Source organism: Ostrinia furnacalis, unplaced genomic scaffold, assembly GCF_004193835.3.
Source record: "Ostrinia furnacalis isolate ACB-3 unplaced genomic scaffold, ASM419383v2 OfSCF0657, whole genome shotgun sequence".
Taxonomy (NCBI): domain Eukaryota; kingdom Metazoa; phylum Arthropoda; class Insecta; order Lepidoptera; family Crambidae; genus Ostrinia; species Ostrinia furnacalis.
Genome location: NW_021130896.1, coordinates 706,082 through 720,159, shown reverse-complemented (window position 1 = coordinate 720,159; position 14,078 = coordinate 706,082). Strand labels below are relative to the sequence as shown.

At 41.5% G+C, this 14,078-nt stretch overlaps 2 protein-coding genes across 4 annotated transcripts in view; one reads left to right on the top strand and one right to left on the bottom strand.

Annotated features, from left to right (window-relative positions):
• The window catches only part of LOC114366662 (vinculin-like), a 60,361-nt gene extending 53,288 nt beyond the window's left edge, over positions 1-7,073 (top strand). For all 3 annotated transcript variants that reach the window (XM_028323601.1, XM_028323603.1, XM_028323602.1), the window contains 12 exons: positions 141-271; positions 1,210-1,358; positions 2,720-2,785; positions 2,895-3,006; positions 3,431-3,515; positions 3,749-3,914; positions 4,194-4,280; positions 5,010-5,130; positions 5,912-6,024; positions 6,342-6,432; positions 6,710-6,774; positions 6,904-7,073. In XM_028323601.1, the coding sequence (XP_028179402.1) occupies positions 141-271; positions 1,210-1,358; positions 2,720-2,785; positions 2,895-3,006; positions 3,431-3,515; positions 3,749-3,914; positions 4,194-4,280; positions 5,010-5,130; positions 5,912-6,024; positions 6,342-6,432; positions 6,710-6,774; positions 6,904-7,002 (1,285 nt within the window). In that variant the 3' untranslated portion in view covers positions 7,003-7,073. The remainder of the gene's footprint in view (positions 1-140; positions 272-1,209; positions 1,359-2,719; positions 2,786-2,894; positions 3,007-3,430; positions 3,516-3,748; positions 3,915-4,193; positions 4,281-5,009; positions 5,131-5,911; positions 6,025-6,341; positions 6,433-6,709; positions 6,775-6,903) is intronic.
• A 464-nt stretch (positions 7,074-7,537) lies between these two features.
• Positions 7,538-14,078, bottom strand: part of apolpp (retinoid- and fatty-acid binding glycoprotein apolipophorin) — a 34,735-nt gene continuing 28,194 nt past the window's right edge. The window contains exons 43-53 of the mRNA XM_028323592.1: positions 13,639-13,770; positions 13,120-13,224; positions 12,403-12,587; positions 11,617-11,842; positions 10,881-11,028; positions 10,456-10,596; positions 10,078-10,193; positions 9,832-9,955; positions 9,344-9,459; positions 8,603-8,797; positions 7,538-8,097 (exon numbers count right to left, since the gene is read on the bottom strand). Coding sequence (XP_028179393.1) covers positions 8,080-8,097; positions 8,603-8,797; positions 9,344-9,459; positions 9,832-9,955; positions 10,078-10,193; positions 10,456-10,596; positions 10,881-11,028; positions 11,617-11,842; positions 12,403-12,587; positions 13,120-13,224; positions 13,639-13,770 — 1,506 coding nt within the window. The 3' untranslated portion in view covers positions 7,538-8,079. The remainder of the gene's footprint in view (positions 8,098-8,602; positions 8,798-9,343; positions 9,460-9,831; positions 9,956-10,077; positions 10,194-10,455; positions 10,597-10,880; positions 11,029-11,616; positions 11,843-12,402; positions 12,588-13,119; positions 13,225-13,638; positions 13,771-14,078) is intronic.

The following is a 14,078-nucleotide window of genomic DNA, read 5'->3' as shown; positions in this document are numbered from 1 at the left end:
AGACAGACAGAGAGTTACTTTCGCATTTATAATATTAGTATAGATTGGTGAGTTCTTTTGCTAAGAGTACTACCCGAATTAACGTAAGTACACCCTAAATACTACCTATAACTACTTTTATTTCCATTTCTACCCTCCAGTGCGTTGATGGAGCGTCTCAAGGAGCTGAAGAAGAGCATCGAGCGTGGGGTGGTCACGAGAATTGTTGAAGACTTTCTGGAGGGTCACGAGCCTCTTGCGGATTTGGACATCCTCGCCGAAATCGAGAAAGGTATCGTTCGTTCGTTCGTTTCAGCCAAATGACGTCCACTGCTGGACAAAGGCCTCCTCCAAGGTTTTCCACAATGCAAGGTCCTGCGCTGCCCGCATCCAGGCTCTTCCCGCGACCTTTACGAGATCGTCGGTCCACCTAATAGGAGGCCTGCCCACGCTACGTCTTCCAGCCCGAGGTCGCCACTCGAGAACTTTTCGATACTCGAGAAAGGTATGCCTTGACTCAATAGTGACTCAGTTTCTTGCGCTGCTTCTTCTCAGCACTGACCCATTTTTTGTTCCGAAGCAGTGGTAGGGTTCATACTGGGACGTGTGAAAGTGTTTTTAAAAGCCTACTTACACAAATGAAATGAGTATTATGAGTTTAACTACACAATATTAAGGCGAGACTGTTGGGGTTGAATTACTATGGTGAATCTATTTATTAGCATATTTAGCTTAGCTCGAGGAATTACTTAGTAATTATTCTATTAAAAACACCATTAGGTTATTTAAGTCGCTGATATAGCCCGACGAATTAGTAGGCTAAAGTGGTGTCCTGTGAAGGTGTAGCTATCTACAGTACATACGTTTGACGTGACAATTTGAATTAACCCATTTCTACAAGAATATGAGCTTAGCAGGAGTGTTTTGTGTACCGCAACTTAAATCGCACTGAAATCATTTCAATAGTATTCTTTTCTTTAGACTGAACTGATTCAATGAGGGCTATCGTTTTCATACTTAACAGTTGGCACCCCTGGCGATTGACAGGACCTTACTCTACAGTGGCGCCATCTTGATGAGTGCAAATGCGATAGTCCTCCTACCACTTGTCTTTAGCGCTCACCAGTCGGCGCTACTGTCTTCGCTACTAGCAAGTGACAGGACCTTACTCTACAGTGGCGCTAACTGGTGAGCGCTAAAACGATAGCCCTCATTCCAACTTTCTTCCAGATGAAACCAAGCGCAAGTTCCTCCTGGAGCGCAAGATAGCCGAACTACTGGCACACCTGGCTCGCGTCTCCAAGACCGCTCGCATCGCGGCCGGCGCCGGCAGCGGCGGCCCGCAGCGGGCTGAGGACCTGATCCAGTGCAGCGACCAGGTCAGACACTAATAGGGTCCACCAGGAGAGAAAGATAGCAGAGCTCCTGCACTCCAGGATTCAGTAGTGGAGGATAGTAATAGCTCCCGTGTCAAATAATGGCGCCGAGGACCTGCTCCTACGGACCAGGTCAGTTACTAAAGCCCGGTCCGTGAGCACGTAGAATTTTGTCCAATGACCCCGAGCTACCCATCCTTATCGCTCGCGCGTAATTATGTTGCTATCGCGCTCGCACACTCACTGCGAGTGCTAGTCGCACAGTCGCGACAGCAATATAATTACGCGCGAGCGATAAGGATGGGTAGCTAGGGGTCATTGGACAAAATTCTACGTGCTCACGGACCAGACTTTAGTAAGGTAGTAGCGCAGGAGACTGAGCTCCTGCGTCCAACGTCCAAGATCCTGGAGCGCAGGAGAAAAGAGCTACCGCGGCAGGACGGCGCCGAGGATCTGCTCCAATGGACCAGGTCAGTTACTAGCAAGGTCCTTCTGCAGCGCAACAGCAGAGCTCAGTAGCGAGCCGAGGACCATATCCAGTGCAGTGTATCCCACCACACTGACCGACTGCAACTCCTGTGTAGCCAGGATCTGCAGCTTGGCTTTCAATGAAACCCAACCAGGTGAAGTTTTAGCGACCAGGTCAGACACTAGCAGGGTCCTCTTATAGCGTAAGATAGCAGAACTACTAGCGCACCTGACGTGCGAATCAAAGAACGAGCGCATCGCGGCCGGCGCCGGCCCGCAGCGGGCCGAGGACCTGATCCAATGCAGCGATCAGGTCAGATCGTCATCATCATCATTTCAGCCACAGGACGTCCACTGCTGAACATACTCGTAGGCCTCCCCCAATGCTTTCCATGCTGACCGGTTGGTAGCGGCCTGCATGCAGTGCCTTTTTGCTACCTTTGTATCGGTCCACCTCGTGGGTAGACGTCTCACGCTGCGGTTTCTGGCACGCGGTTTCTACCCCAGAACCAGGTCAGATACTAGAATATTTTATTTAATGACATAAAATTTCCACTAACGTATCCTAGGCTAGCTGTTCCTGTCTTCCATACATAAAGTTATACACTGTGGTGGTGGTGCCTTGTGAAATTGTGATATAAATTATACATAGTTATACACATTAAAATAAGTACACGAAACCTTCGTATATCGCTGGCTATATACGAGTATATTCCACCGTTATTTATGAAGATCGCCTTATTTAAACTTAAATGCACATAAAACATTGCACATTAGGCGGACTTAATGCCCTTTTGACATTTTCCTCCGCCTTACCTTTGATAATTTAAAATACATAGATATAAGAATACCTGTTGCCTAGCGTTTAATTTAATTAATAATTTTAATTATTTCAGACGGAACTGCTCGCTCCAATGCTGGTCAAAGCTGCGCAACAAAGGGTCATGTCTCCAGATGACAAGGTAAAATACGTGATATAAATGAATAACATAAATATCTAAGTTAAAAATAACTGTGTGATATTATCCTATGCGTGATAAACATAATTACAATTTATTGATTTTGTTGCAGGCGGCCATAGAGCACTACCAAAAGCTGTTAGCCGAGTACGCGGAGTCTTTGGCCAACATGCGGAATTTGTGCGACCAGGCCGTGGACCCTATGGACTTCGTACAGACTGCAGGTAAAGTAATTTGCTTATAATCCTTTCATTTTTAGAAGTGGAATTGTGTAAAGCAATCGTAATCATTTGACAGTTTATAACGTACGATTATTCTGTCAAACGCTTTGTTTAACTGACTTTATCATACGTTATGAACTGTCAAATGAATACAAAATTGCTTTACACAATTCCACTTCTAATTTGTAGATCGAAAACTTCTGAGCCTTTTGATTTTTCAATTTAGTGCATTTTGTAAACCCCTTTTCGATGGTTAAAGAAAACAGGAAGTATTGAAATTCACGCGTGACCATTAGATAGATAAAAAAAAATCATTTCTTTAATTTGTAAGTTTTGTGTGGTGTGCAATAAAGTGCATCTATGTATCCTCTAGTAAACAACATAAAGTCTGGTCATTAAAGCATTCAATAAGTTATATGATTTTCAGGAGAGACTATGCAGCGGTTGCGAGAGGACACTGCCCAGGAGGACGACCCACAAAAGTGTGCCTATGCTTCTACAGCTATAACTAAGTAAGTAGTATTTATTACTGTCATTTTTGCTATAAATATGTGTTTTTATAGCCATAGTGCCCGACTGTAAGAAGTGTTCATGATTATTTCCAAATTTTTCAATATACTGCTATTTTGTTTTAGCCAGCATTATCGTAAATCACCACGAAAACTCTTTCGAAATAATTTCTTTGCTACTTTGTTTAACTGTATAATCAAGTCTCGGGATACTAAAATAAATTGTTTTCAAACAGGTTAGCCAACCGGGTCATCAACGTCAGTATGTCGTCCAACGACGTCCGGAAAGACCCTGAACTACAGAAGCTACTGAAAGAAGCCAAAGAAAAGTTGAAAGCGACGGTACCGCCTCCAAATGCGCGCGCCAGCCGCGTTCCAGATTGGAAAGTCACCACTGCTGAGGTATGATCACTAGAGAATTATGATTTCACTATAACATCATCAATGTAGATTATTCTGTTTTCATCTGATGAGTTTTAGATATATTTTTTTATTTATTTACTATCGCAATTATCTTTCCAAAAAGTATCTTTGATTAATAAGGTTCTGTGAAAAAAGTAAGACTAAAGTATATTCTGCATCTTACATTGTGTCGTTGGTAACTGATGATATTCCGAGCTAAAGTTTTTCATGCTAATAATTTCTATTAATCAATATTTAATATGTTTTCCTTTTGTATAGATTCTACGCACGACAGGCGAAGTTGAATCCGTATTAGGAGGTGAAATGATCTTCAACAAACAACAAGGGGCAGATCAGCCGATATTCGTAAGTAAACGCACAAAATTAACTTTATTATTTTAACAAATAAGGCAGAGTAACTCTCTATAGCAGTGGTTCTTAACCTTTAAGTCACGAGGGACCATTTTGCCAAATTTCTGTCTTGTCAGGGACCACATATTTTTTTCAAAATCCTATGAAAGGGGAGGTCGATTTCTCGTCCACTGTGCGGCGTTTGCGTTGTTGTTGATTCGACTCATCACGTCACGTCACTTGTTTATTACGATGTCTTCGTGGACCACTTGGAATGCCTCCAGGGACTACGGTTCGCGGACCACCGGTTAAGAACCACTGCTCTATAGTTAGTAGTTGTTTGGATAAATTTGATGGATCGTAAAATTGGACAGTCCACTTTACAGTTTAGTTGAATTTTAGTAACTTCTACGCACTTTTCTTGCAAATACATCGGAGTTAATCGTCACTGACTGACCCGTCTGTCTAGCGTGGGAAGTGTAGGCCAAATCTTCCTTTGATCTCTACAAATCTTACCATTTCATCTTTACTGCAAGAGCACGACCTGCTCTGAAGAATGATGATTGACGTGGGGTATAGTGAACAGTGCCACCTTTCTATACTTGGGATGTGTACAAGTGCCCTAAAAAGGGTTCAAGAACTGATTAAATTAAAAGATTTGATTTTGTCTGGTGAATTGGACCACCGAATCACCGAAAACCGACATTGGAGACCGAATGACTTGATGACGATGATATTCCCCAGGCGGCGGCGCGTGACTTGCACTCGGCGGTGCGCGGCTGGTCGGCGCGCGACAACGACATCGTGGCAGTCGCCAAGCGTATGGCCGTGCTCATGGCCAAGCTCTCCGACTACATGAACACCGGTAAGCTTCTACTTGCTTTGACATACAGGGTGGAAACGATAAGTGATATCATTCGATTATTTCTAAACTGTACAAGATATCGAAAAAATGGTCACTAATCCTGATAGTGCGTCACAAGCTCTATCCAATATTAGATTACAGAATTAACTGGATCTATCGGAAAATTTAATGTTTTCAGCCAGAGTTTCAATCAGTTTTTCGATATATTGTATAGTTTAGAAATAATCGAGTGAGATCACTTAATGTTTCCACCCTGTATATGCATTTTTTGTATTACATTGTTCCACCTAAGACACCAATCACCTAGACTAGACTAGGTAACATTATGAATATACACCGCGTACCGTACCGCGTAACTAACAAAGTTGTAGGAGATTCATTATAATCAAGATACCGTTCTGTTCAGCCCTGGACGTCCTATGGCTGAAATAATGATTATGATCATGACTGTTAAAGATAAAGATATTTATTTACATAAACATGTGTCAAAACATATTACAGAGCAACATGATTTGGTCTTACAGTTTTAACAGGTGATACAACATGTTTTACCAAGATAACTGTTCTGTAATTGATTTTCGTTTGTAAGTTTAATTTGGATGTTCATTGTTTCTTAATGATTCAATCGATATGCCTTTTGATTCTTGCGGTCCCAACATCGCCCATAAATTACGTTGCACTTTATAAATGTATCTATGTTTAGTAAGGCTTGCATTATGTCTGCACTTATTTATGATAAGTTTACTTACTATTGCTTCTGAAATGTGATTTCGTTTTACAGACAGGAAACGTGAAGTGCTCTCAACGTCTAAAGCGATCGTGATGGAATCCCATGAGGTAGCAGAGCTGGCGAGAAAACTCGCAAACGAGTGCACGGACGTTAGGATCAAAACTGTAAGTATATTTCAAGAAATCTATTATCTTAACTGTAACTCCTTCTCAATGGTTCGACATCCTAAATACAGCCAGATGAACAAATTCGTAAATTCAAATGCAAACAGTACGTGGCAATTTTAGTATGCATTAAGAATGATTTGTAATGAAAACAGTCTGTTGCAGTCTTTTTTTTGTCGACTGTACCTACATTTATTTTATTTTTCGAATCTGTGATGTTTAAATCGTGGCCGTTTATTATTATAATAATATCGTGACAATTTTAAAGAAATAATTTACTTAGTTTTGAATCAAATTGTAATTTTGTGTTACCTCAGAATCTACTTCAAGTCTGCGAGAGGATCCCAACCATCAGTGGCCAGCTGAAAATGTTGGCTACAGTCAAAGGATCGTCGCTTGGACATCAAGGTATGATACTTCAATATTTTTAAGACTATATTTTTTAACTCGGGGACTTATGGCGGCGGACCGAATCGATAAAACAGCACGCGTAGATGTAGCGCCATCTATGGTTTAATGTATGAACTAGCTTCTCTATGGTTTAATGTGTGTAAGAAGTTTGAAGAAGAAGTACCATAGATGGCGCCTCACAGATAGTTTCTTATTATGTAAATAGATGGCACTAAGTAGTTTATTTATTAGTGTACAAACGTCTGGTATATTTAATAGTGTTTTTGATTAACAGATTTGAAAGAGGACCAAGAAGACATGATAATGTTGGTTGGAAACGCGCAGAATCTCATGTTAAGTGTAAGTTACAAGTTTTTTATTTTCGTTTATGTTCTAGCTTCGCAAGTGAAAGATTTTTTTCTAAGCCACTAAAACAGTATTTTCTTCGATTTATTCTTAGAAATATTGCTAAAATTATTAATTTTGCAGGTCCAAGAAGTGGTAAAAGCTGCAGCCAGCGCCTCGGTCAAGATCGAGTCGCAACGCGGCGGGCCGCGCATGAGATGGGTGCGGAAGAACTACTACTAGTGATTAGTAATCTACTAGTAATAGGTACAATACTTAATGCCATAATAAATAGCATTAAATGGATTGTAATATTATAAAGACAATAAGATGTAAGTATTTGTAAAGGTCTGATAGTGCCATGAAAAATATATTTTTATATGAATTTATTGTGACGTGTGATAAACCAAAGTGATCGAGGATATTCATATTTTAAATAAATTTTATTTTGATATTAACTTGTATGTTCTTTTTAATTAATGTTTTAAGGTTTTTGGCACTTGGTAAAGGAAGTGTACTCAAATTTTAAATTAGGGTTACTTTTTGTCATTGAAGTAATGTGGTCTCAAAATAGTGCCTTGTAGAAGTCCACTCGTGTTAGAAACCAATATTAACATAAAAGTTTAAAACCCGCTGATTTATTATAAAGTAAACAAAATGTTAAAGAATCAACGAAGTGTAGGGTTGATAAAGTAAAACACAAAATTAATAACATAATTTTTATTCTAATACAAAATCGATTACTTAATACCTTACGATGGATCCGGCATTACATAAATAGTGTTAACAACAATGTTTGCAATGGTACGAATTTAAATGATTGGAATGCAAGCGATACACACGCGTCCGGGAACGTTTGTGTATCGTTTGCATTAGTGTATTCTACATTTTGGACTTAAATATTACTTTACATGTAAAATAGAAAGTCACTAAATAATAAGAGCAATAAAAACAATGAAGAGATCTAAATCTTTAAATTTTACAATAACGATAACTGTGTCAATCTTGATCAATTAGGGTTTTCGCGAATGAAAAATCCGCCAGATAGCAATACGTAGACGCGAGGTCCAAATGCTGCATGATTGGTTATTTTTGACATGACATTGACAGATATATCAAAATCCACCAATCACGCAGCAGTCAGACCCCACATCCACGTCCAGCCATCTAGCGGATCTTTCATTCGCGAAAACCCTCATTGAAATGAATAGTTTGAAAGATTGAAATTAGTGACTCTTTATTCTAAACACTTTGGCAACTAGGCTACTCGTCTATGGCACGATGTGGATCACAGTTAGATCGTGGGTCTGAGCTGGTGGTCTACTTTCGTCTGCGGGCCTGTAACAAAAATACATTCCAGTAAGTTTAACACACACACACAGCAACTAATTTTGAGCAGTTTTTTTTAATAGCTTTGTTTCTGAATGTAAATTGCAGTGTTTATACAGGATTAATCACTTGCAATACCGCCCTATGGATTCAATATTAATCACAGAATGGTCTAAAAATACGAGTATTGCTATTATAATATCAACATAAAGCATCAAATTGATTTTGAATAGCGTTTTTATTGAGTGTTGTTTTGTATACCATAGATTCCAGATCAAGTTAACAGTGGCCAGGCCCTGTCTTTTTGGTACACTAGCACCACAAATACTACAACCCAGTCGAACTAACTGCGCACCTTGATCTCGTGAGAACGAGATCTCGAAATTGGCGAGATCTCGCAGTATTGTTATTCATAAACTCGCGGGATATTGCTTTGAGACCCAATCTCGCGAGATTGGCGTTCCCTTGTAATGTATTTTCTCGACGATAAAAAGGTATGTAGCAGTGTACTCACAGCCTCCTTCCTGTCCTTGTTGACGCACACGGAGCGCGCACGGAACGGGTCTGCGTACGCGCACGTGCACTCCTGCGCGAGCGCGTCACGCGTCATGCGCGCCGTAATGGCGCCCGCGGCCGATTGCACGAACTGCTTCTGGCTGCCCGCGTCCAGCGCCTGGTAGTTGTTCGCGGAGAACACGAAGCCGCCCGTCTGGGGAGGGAAAGAAGATTAAATGGCTGTACACGATAGAAAATATACCACGGGGTCACTGAAGAATAGCTTAATACCACTTGATCACTGATCACCCCAAGACATGATTAAATGTTGTTAAAAATGGAATATTCTCACGTCCGAAACACCACAGTGTCTCAAGAAAGTCCTCATAAGAAGGCTCAAGATCACTTAAAGGGCAATGGAGCGTGCTATGCTCAATTTCCCTGCGTGATCGAATCATAAATAAGGAAATCCACAGGAAAACCAAAGTAACTGATATAGTCCACAGAATTGCTAAAAATAACAAGTGGCGGTGGCGGGGCACACAGCTCGTAGAGAAACTAACCACGATAAAAAATAAAACACGGGGTCACTGGTCACCCCAAGACAAAGAAGGCGTCCAACAATAATGCTCTAATTTGTGATATAATGCGTTAAACTCTTACTCTTATCAAAACTGTGTGGGACCCTTTCTAATTTACATTATGTGCCTTCAGTATTCACGATTGACGATTTTAAAAATTCTGAATTATTGAAACTTACCGATTCAACGAAGTCGATGCAAGCGTCGTCGGGGATCTCGAGGGTAGACCTCAAGGTCTCGGTGTCCTTGCCCAACTTCTTGTCGCCCAGCATCAGGACGGAGTGTTCCGTGAAACCTGGAGTAGTAGAAATATTGTATAACATTTGCTGAGTAATCAACTATGGATGGTCTAGAACTCGAGACTTAAAAATAAAAAAATAAATAAAAAATGTATTTATTGCCTTCGAACCATTAGACAGGTACAGGTAGTTAGACTTACAACTATAATAATATGAAGTACACCGAAGGCAATTGGACCTGGCTCAGTCTACGTTGTAGGAGATATCCTTAAGATTTTACAATACAATTTCAAACAGCATCTTCAGAAGCAAAAATGGTGTGTTTACATCGGGCGTATCGCCTCGTGAGGCAGACTTGAAATCCTGCTTACCCTGCTCTTGAGTGAGTTTATCTAAAATTTAATTGAATTGATAGAAGAACTACTCACCAACAACTTGAGCGGCGTTCTTGCCGCTGCCGATCTTGAGGTTGTCGGTGACGGCGACCAGAGAGTGTGTGTACGCCATCTCGTTGAATAAGGTTTCAAAAACGGCAGCGCGGACGGCTTCGACCTGTGAGAGAAAGAGATATAATTAAGATTAAGTTGAAAAACACAACATGTTCATGGAAATTACGATATAGATCCGTTCTTGGATATTGCCATATTGAAATGGAAAAAAAAATCTAAACTTACCAGGAAGAACTGGCTGTGGCATCTCTCGCCGACGACGTTGATGGTGTGTTTGATCGCACCAGGGCGCAGAGGCAGCTGCAAGACTGATTCGTAGCCGGCAACGACGTTTGTGAGACCTAAAAGAAAGTTGGATATGTAGATGATGTTATCATAGCATATGCTGCAAGTGATGAACATTACTATCATGTGATTAACGTTAACTCTTGTGGCGGAGTTTTGGGCTGACACTGTGTAGGTTTGTTGTCGACACGAAAAGAAGAAGAACGTTTGACGTGAATATTTTATGATTCTTGGAACGGATTAGCAGATTTTAAAAATGGTGAGACGGAATTTAAACGTTAAAGTTTCTATCGAGGGAAGAAAGTGTTATATTCTTACCAAGCTGGGTCCTAAGTGCATCGATGAAGTTGGCACCGAACTTGATGGCCTTGTCGGCTTGTTCGCAGCCCGTGCTGATGATGGGTGTCTTCTGGTAGCGGCTCTCGTCATCGAACTGCACCTTGGCGTTCTTCAGTTTCACTGTGGAGTAGAGAAAAGTAGTTGTGATTTATTTTGTAATTTGATTTAGGACAAATCTGGTTTCTATAGAAATAATGTCTAATGTCTTTTAAAGTCAAACAGTAATTCTTCAGCAGTATTTAATCTTGCAATACTGATTTTTAGCTTTGATCGATAGCGAAAAAATTAATACCAAGAAAACAGGATACCGTGCTCTAACTCAGTACAACAGAGACTGATCTAATTGAGAAGTTCTAAAATAAGCTCTCGCAAGATCTTATCTATAAAAATATACCAAAACTTACGGTCAGTGTCATAGACGATGGGGTAGGGCATCTTGGAGGTGATGCCGACCAGGTACACCTTGATGTCGGCGATCTTCTTGCTCTTCAGGTTGTCCACGAGCTGCGACACCAGGGGGATGACCACGCTCTTAAAGTTCTTTTCGTTGCTCTGCAAGAAAACGATCATATTAGTTGGTTCTTTGCTATTTCCCAGGTCTGGGAATAATGATAACATCTACAATCTACATAGATCGAATTCTGAGGCTTCAAATGTCGTTAAGTCTTACGATTTAAAAGTTTATTATTAATTGATGTAGAAATCGCAGTAGTTTATTAAGTTGACTCAAAGTCTTCGATGCCTGCTCTTGCTATGTCTCTTGGCACTAGCCTGGGTTTGTCAATGTGGTTTATCGCATATTATACCAGGTTGGCGTAAGGTCCATGTTACTCTCCAGTGGCGTTAACTAGTGAACGCATTTACTCTGCAGAGAAGGAGGCAAAAGAAACACCGCAGTACTTGCTCATAGAGTGCAGAAGCGTAGAAGAACAACGGGCTCAATTTCTCCAATCACCAGCGTCGCTGCAGGAGCCCTGTAGTGGCCTAGACAGGTTGTTTGCTTCCTGGGGGGATCTGGGGTGGTTGGAGTATGAAAAAATCGCTCACAATAGCCCAACCATGAGGCTAAGTGCGACATTCAATTGCCCTGCAAAACTAACTAAATACAATCAGTGAACAGCATCGTCAAAGGATACTCACCACAGTGGTCTCGACGGTGACGACGATGTCAGCCTGCTTGTTGGGCAGCTTGAACTCGTACGTGTCGCCGATGTTCCTGGGCTTGTCTGCGTCCTGGCACTGCACGCACACTGACGGGAGCACAGCGGGCAGTAAGCCAGTAATAGCGAGTGCAGTGTAGCCGCGAGCGAGGTCGCAGGCCTGTTGGAGAGCGTCGTCGCCGGTGGCTGCGTGCGCGCACGCTTGTCTATGGAAGAACATGCAGGTCAGACGACGTGAAGAATTAAAGTTAGCAATTTTAACAAACAAATTAATCAGTTACTCCGTGACCATGACGCAAACAAATCATTTTCAGTTTGAGGGTGTTCGTTCATTCGTTCGATTCAGCCGAAAGACGTCCACTGCCGGACAAAGGCCTCCCCCAAGGATTTCGACAAAGACCGGTCCTGCGCCACTCGAATCCAGGCGCCTTCCGCGACCTTCACCAGATCGTCGGTCCACCTAGTGGGAGGCCTGCCCACGCTACGTCTTCCGGCTCGTGGTCGTTTGAGGGCGTATATTGAAGATATTTAAGCAAAGATGACTTCTTCGTTTTGGGTTTTTGAAGTTAGAGTTTCGCTTGCGGTAGACTCAAATTTTCAATATCTACTTACATAATATTTTGGTAGTAAATCATGGTGTCGTATACACCCTAAATGAATCAAATACCTACCATCTCTATCGGGTAAGATAATTGGGTTCGAAAAGGGACAAAATTATTACAAAACACTTAGTTTTCCTAGATGACCTTTTAGCACAAGTACACACCTGAAGGGAGCCACGTCCATGAACAGCGACAGGGGTTTCAGCGGTGAAGTCCCGCCAAACACCTGCTCGCACGCCGGCGGCATCGCGCCGTGCATCTGGTGGTGCGAGTGCTCCGGAGTCTTCACTTGAGGACAGCTGGACGCCAGCCGGTATGCGTTGCCGAATTCGGATTCGGAGGTCGAGATCTAAGGGAGAAGAACAGTTGGAGTTAGAATAGGAGAGATCAACAGAAAACAACATTAGATATTGTGACAGAACGGGGCAAAAGAACACCAAAAGAATATGACGGTCAGAATGGGAATGTGTTTTACAGAAGAAGAACACATTAAGACCGTCACATTGGAAAAAAAAAACATGTGACAATCAGAAACAACGTGTAACAGTCAAAAGAGAGATCTATATAAAAAACTGGTGACAATCAGAATGGGAAAAGAGGTCGACGGAAAAGAAACATTTGACAGTCGGAATGGGAAAAGAGATCTACAGAAAAGAATACGTGAAAATGTTAGAAAGAGAACCTGCGATAAAACGGGAAAGAAACCTACATAAAAACATTGTGACAGTCAAATGGACAATTACAGAAAAATAGTGAGTCAAAATATGGTAATTAAGAACTTGATAGTAAGTATTTAATAGGGTTCCAATTTTTTATTCATTTGGACCCCAAGACAAGACAGTAAGAAACAACTGATAAATACATAGAATAATGAAAATTACCTTTCCGTTAGGCAGCCTGAAGTCGTCGAAGGGTTCGTTGTTGCCGTCTCCGAGGAGACCGCGCAGCTTGCCGAGGTAGAAGCCGGACACTTCGATGAGACAGCCCTGGGGATTAACAAATAAGGGTAAAAATAATATCCCTAAAAGTTCTATAAACCATTTATGTAAATAGTCATTGAATCCTTGCCATAGAAGATTGCTACCAGCTTCTGATGGGGCTTGAAACCACGACCTTTCGCTTGCAGAGCGATTACAGAGATAAAATATCATGGTTACCACAAACCATTGCAGAAAGACCATGGTTATGGTTAAACCTGTTGAATTTTTATGATTCAGCGTCATTTTGCCACTGTAAGTAGTAGGTATGAACCCCTTTTTTTAGTTGCAAACTTATCGTTCGTTTCAGAGAAATAACGTCCATAGCTGGACAAAGGCTCTCCCAAGACCTACAACGACCAAATGATATCATCATAAATGGCTCAAAAAGTCCCAAAAACTATAATAAATGTCAATACATACCTCAAGCTTGGGGCTGCAGCGCACCATGACGCCGTATCTAGAGCCGAAGCCGACGCGGCCATTGGGCTCGCGGAACGCGAACATGTCTCCTTCGATCACCGGGAAGCCGTGAGTCGCGCCGTCGACTGCCACCTGGAGAGGATATCACGTTAGAGAAATTCGGTTTTTGAGGCCTTATGTTAGGGAAGTGAAGTTCAAAATGCATTACAATTTTTACACTTGCTGCTAAAGTTCATGTGCAAGATGCAAGATATTTTTGAAAATGAGTCTTTTTGTACTGGAGAAATGGCGATTTTGAGCATCTTAAACTCCTATTTTAATTTTGATTAGATTTTTCGGATTGATCGTTCTGGGTCCAATAGCCCAAAAGTAGTTTTATGAAAAACTGTGTTTACTGGTTGGGTTTTATCAGCGGTTAACTTGTAGATTTTGGCTACAGA